The following is a 5,804-nucleotide window of genomic DNA, read 5'->3' on the forward strand; positions in this document are numbered from 1 at the left end:
GAAATATTTAATTTTTTTAATGGTGTTTTTTTTTTTTTTTTTTTTTTTTTTTTTTTTTTTTTTTTTTTTTTTTTTTTTTTTTTTTAATTAAAATTAAATATAAAATTTTTATTTTCAAAAAAAAAAAAAAAAAAAAAAAAATTAAAATTAATTACAAAAAATTATAATTTTTTTTCATATCATAATATTGATGAATATCTGAGAAAACGCAAGAATATTGCTCATTAGAATTTAAAAAAAGAAATATGTCATTAATATAATTTTCTTCAAAAATGTTTGAAATCTTTTTTGAATATTTACATCCTAGTAGAAAATACACTTCACTATAAAGGGAGAAAAAAAAAAAAAAAAAAATAAATAAATAATAAAATGAGGTTTTAATAATTATAATAAAATATAAAAGTATATAAAATTATTATATAGCATCTGCATAAAAAAATAAATATTCGCAAGTATATATATATATATATATATATATATATATATATTATATGTATGTATATTTTCTCTTTTTTGCGTTCCCTTCCTAACCTTAACATATATATTATTTTATATTTTAAGACTCCTATTATATAATCAAACAGAACGTAAAAGAAATTGTTTTCGCTGTATCTATCAGTATTTGAACAAATAAATAATTTTATATAAAAATAAATCTTAGGAAACAAAAAGTATATTTTTTGACGAAATGATTGTAACTCATTCTTTATATCATCCCCATTTTTATTACTTAGTTCTTGATTTTTCTTCTCATTAATATTTTTTGTATATTCCTTAAGCTGTTCAAAATCAAGATCTTTTAGAAACGAAAACAAATCTTTTCTAGAATTATCTTTGTTATGTTCTTCTTCTTTTTCTTTTTTCTTTCCATTAATCCAATTATATAGTACTTCTTTTATGTCATTCTCATTCTCGTAATCGTTATATTCATTCGAAAGGATATTAATTAACGGAGCACACACTGAAAAAAAAAAAAAAAAATAAATAATAATTAATATGGTCATATGGATATTAAAAAATTTCCATATGGAAAATTAAAAAGTAATAATATATATATATATATATATTTATATTTATTTATTTAATTATTCATTTTATTGTTTTATTTTATCATTATAAACATTTCTATTCACCTTTCGATATGGTAGTTATAATAAAATTATATAAACTCTCATTAAACATATTTAAAATTTTATTTTGCACATCAGTATTTGAAGATACGGTGTACACTCGTTTAATAAAATTAAAAATAGATATTTCATTTTCTACTCCCGTTATTTCATTATTATTATTATTATTATTATCTTTTCCTGTTTTATATTTTTGATCATTTTTTTTACTTTCTTTATGTGTTACATTAAATAATAAATGATCTATTAAATCTTTATGTAAATAAGTATTTAAAAATTCATTATCATTAGTGACTTTATAAAATAAATAAAGTAAGAAACTTAAATTTTTTATAAGAAAAATATTTGAATTAAACATATCATCATGTTTTTTTATATATTGCTTATATACATGTGTTATAGAATTAAATGTATTTTCTAAACATTCTTTGAATAAATCTATAAAAGTATTTTCTTCAATAATAAAATTAATAGTTTTTAAAATTAGAATGGTTCCTATTATATTCATATCTATTCCTCTTAAGGAAAATATGGTATCTTTATTAAATTGAATATTATTAAAAGAGAAAGATTTATATACATTATTTTCATTCAATATATTTATATTATATTCATGTTCTTTATAATTATTTTCACTTTCTATACTTTCGCTAGAATAATCATCATTTTCAGAGATTTCCATATACTTATCATTTGAATTATATATATTTCCAGATGATATATTGTCTATTTTTTTTTCTATATGATTCATATGATCAGAATGTATATTTTGATCATGAAAATTGTCTTGTGAATCATTCAAACGTTTGTCCTTATTTTTTTTAGTCTCATGATTTATTATTTCATAATTACTACTTACTATATAATCTTCATATAAAAATCCATTTATTATATTTGTAAATTTCTTTTTTATTGATTGGAAACACATATAAGGAATAGTACTATTATAATTAACATTTTTAGTATAATATGAGATATACATTTCTATTATATATAATAATCTCTCTTTTAATGTTGTACATATTCGTTTCAAATAATCATGTATAATATTATAAGAATCATCAGTATATATGTCAATAATATCTACATAAATAATTTGGATAATTTTTCTTATAATTTTCATATTATTTAATTCATAAATTTTCTCATTAATATTATCATATATACATACACCAATACTATTGAGTATAATATTAATAGAAGAATTTAAATTATTATTAAATATATGTAAAAATAAATCTGATTCTAATTTTGAAATATATATAGCTAATAGACACACATTTTTTATATATTTACAAATATCTTTATCAAAAAAATATTCAAAATTTTTTAAAATATTATTATTTAATATTTTTAATCTTGTACTTACATATATACTTTCCAGAGAGTTATAATCGTCTATATATAAATTATTTTCATCATTTAATGATTTTTTATAAATAAAATTTATTATATCTTTCATACAATAACATTTTATTTTGTATTTCTTATAATATTCAAATTCATCTATATATTTATTAAAATATATTATATTCACATTATTATATATTTTGTCAATTTCCTTTTCATCATTAGTTTGTAATAAAAAATGATTTTTAATTAAATTATTAATAGTAGAAATTTTATATATATTATTATCATTTATATTATTTTCATATATATTACTTTTTTTTATATCTTCATATGTAATAAAATTTTCAGTCATTTTTTCTTCATTTTCTATATTCTCTTCGAATAAAGCATTTTCTTTCTTATTTCCTGTTTGGTTAATACTATAATTTTCATTTTGTGTATAACAAAAAAGTTTAATTTCATTATTACTAATAGGAGATTTTCCCCAATTCCTATTAATATATTCATCACAACTCATGATATCATTATTATTAATATTTTTGTTTTGACTTTTCAATGAATTTCTATTTATTGTATCATTAATTTCATCGGTTCTTCTATTTTCATATTGCATATCATACAAATATTGACCTCTATCTTCTTTGGTCATATTAATATTTAAATCAGTATTATTTAAGACGTCCCTAAATAAGTTTATAATATATTTTAAAATTCTTTTAATAATTGATTGATATTTTAGTATTTTTCCTTTTGCGTTGAAATATGTATTATTTTTTTTAAAAAATTTAATGGCCTTTTCTGAAAAGTGTAGCATAGAATGAATTTCATTTTTTTCATTTAATTTGTTGTTTATATGACGTTTTTTTTTTCTTTTTTCGTTTTTTTTATCTATCTTATTTTTGTTTAACAATTTTTTGTATATTTCTCTTTTAAAGTTGTCGTCATCAATATTATTTAAAAAATTACATTCCATGTTTTTCAAAAAATGTTCATTCAAAGGATGAGAGGAACACGCATATTCATTATTTTCTAATGTACTTTTGTTTATACAAAAGAAAGAATTTTTTTTTTTATCTTTAGTTTGATTTTTAGTTTTGGTAACATTCTTTTTATTGGTGTCACTGATTTTGGAGGTTTTTTTTTTTTTTTCATTTGTGAGGGATAAGTCAATTTTTTGTTGAGTCTCTTGACTTATATCATCATGTGTTTCTTCTTTTGAATGGTCATTTATATGATTATCTATGATATTATTAATATGTTTATTTATGTTACCAGGCATAATATTATCGTTATTATTATCTGTGTTATTAGCTATATTATCATATATATTATCATCTACATCATCATACATACTATCATATATATTGTCATACATACTATCATATATATTGTCATATATATTGTCATATATATCATCATCCATATTATTATTTATATTATCATATATATTATCATCCCCATTATTATTTATATTATCATTTATATTATCATATGCCTCATCATAATCGCCGTCTTCATCCATTTCATCTATTAAATCTTCATCTGTTTCCTCATTATCACTCGTGTATTCTTCTTCTTCCTCATGAGAAACAGAACATTCTTGATTCTTTCCTACTTGTCTATTTTTTATCATAGAGGTTTTGTATATATCAATAAAATATGCATATACATTTTTCTCCATTTTGTCTAGAATCATTTCAAAACGCTCAATATTTGTATAATATTTTAAACGTTTCTCAATTTTGCTTTTGTTTAATTTTATCATTTTAACTTCTGAGTATCTATAATAATAATGTAAAAAAATAGAATAAAAATTTTTATAAATGAGCTGTTTATTTTTTATTAAATTTTTCAATTCAATTTTTATTTCTTTATAATGTGTTAAAATGCTATGAATCTTTTTAAACATTTCAGACAATTTTTCATTTCTTTCACTTTTTATAATTTTCATTTCATTAACACTATTATATTCTTCAATTTTTCTATTCATTTTATATATAAAATAATAGTTCTCTATTTCCATAAAAATATCCATATTGTTATTCTTTTCTATATCTTTAAATTTATATTGACATATATTATTTTTTTCTTTTTTTTCTAAAATTTCTTTATTTTCTCTATTATTATAAAAATCATTGGTAGGTTCATTGTTACTCGATATATGAAATGAACTTTTCTCTTCTGACAAATTATGTAATATATTATCTGTAATATTATTTTTATGTAAATGATTATCTTTTATTTCTTTCTGATCAGATAACGTAATAGGCAAATTATTATTTTTTCTATCTTCCTTATTTCTCTGATCAATTTCAGATTGTTCATTTTCGGTGATATAAGAATCAATTTCATTTTCTTCCTCATCAAATGAACTATAAGCACTTAAAGAGTCGTTCGAAAGATAATCCTTATATTCATCGCAATCTTGGTTATATCCACATGTGTTTTGATTATCATAATTTATATTATCATTTCTTATTATTATGTGTTCATTTTTTTCTTTAAATGTATTATCATCAGTTCTTTTAGCATTTACCACATTTTTATTAAAATTAGATATTGTTTCATGGTTAAGATTTTTATATTCGTCCTTTTTCTTTTGCTTATTAATATATTTTCTCTTTTTCTTTTCATTCTGTAAATTAATATCATTCGAAGGAAATTTATCTATTCTAGATATATATTCATATAACTTGAAATATAATTTGTCATTGTTATAATCTTCCTTTTTGGTATTCATTATAATATTATAATTTTATAAAATTCTTAACTTCTAGATATATAATGATAATCTAAGAAGAACATAATTATTAAAAAATTAAACGAATAATACGGAGAAAATTATAAAAATATATATATATATATATATATATATATATAAATTATGTATAAAAAAAATATTAAAATATTCGTTTTTATGTTTTTACAAGAAAAATAAGAAAAGATAACACTTATAAATGAAGTGCTACCATATATTTTTTTTTTATTTTAAAAGATGTATAATTCCCTTCAAAAGGATAAAAATTAGCAAAATTTTGGAAACATAACACATTTGTTATTAAAAAATTACTTGAACAAAAAAAATAAAATAAAATAAAATAAATAAATAAATTAAAAAATAAATCTAAATATAATATATATTATAAACCATAGAAATTTATTATTAAGTGTATTATTATATACACATAAAATATATATATATATATATATATATATACATATATATGTTCAATTGAAATGTATGTTTAATTTTTAATTATTATCAAAATAATTTATTTTTTCAATATTATATTTATGTATATTCAATCAATTGTTTATTCT

The 5,804-nt window shown here is 18.0% G+C and overlaps 1 protein-coding gene across 1 annotated transcript; it reads right to left on the minus strand.

Moving 5' to 3' along the window:
- Positions 1-151: 151 nt before the first annotated feature.
- Positions 152-5,223, minus strand: PRSY57_1334700 (hypothetical protein; the record flags this gene model as incomplete). The annotated part of the gene is made up of 3 exons (XM_012909278.2): positions 152-323; positions 532-961; positions 1,134-5,223. 3 exons carry the CDS (start codon positions 5,221-5,223, stop codon positions 152-154), a joined length of 4,692 nt encoding a protein of 1,563 aa, XP_012764732.2.
- Positions 5,224-5,804: the final 581 nt, after the last annotated feature.

This window comes from Plasmodium reichenowi, chromosome 13 (assembly GCF_001601855.1).
Source record: "Plasmodium reichenowi strain SY57 chromosome 13, whole genome shotgun sequence".
Classification (NCBI taxonomy): domain Eukaryota; phylum Apicomplexa; class Aconoidasida; order Haemosporida; family Plasmodiidae; genus Plasmodium; species Plasmodium reichenowi.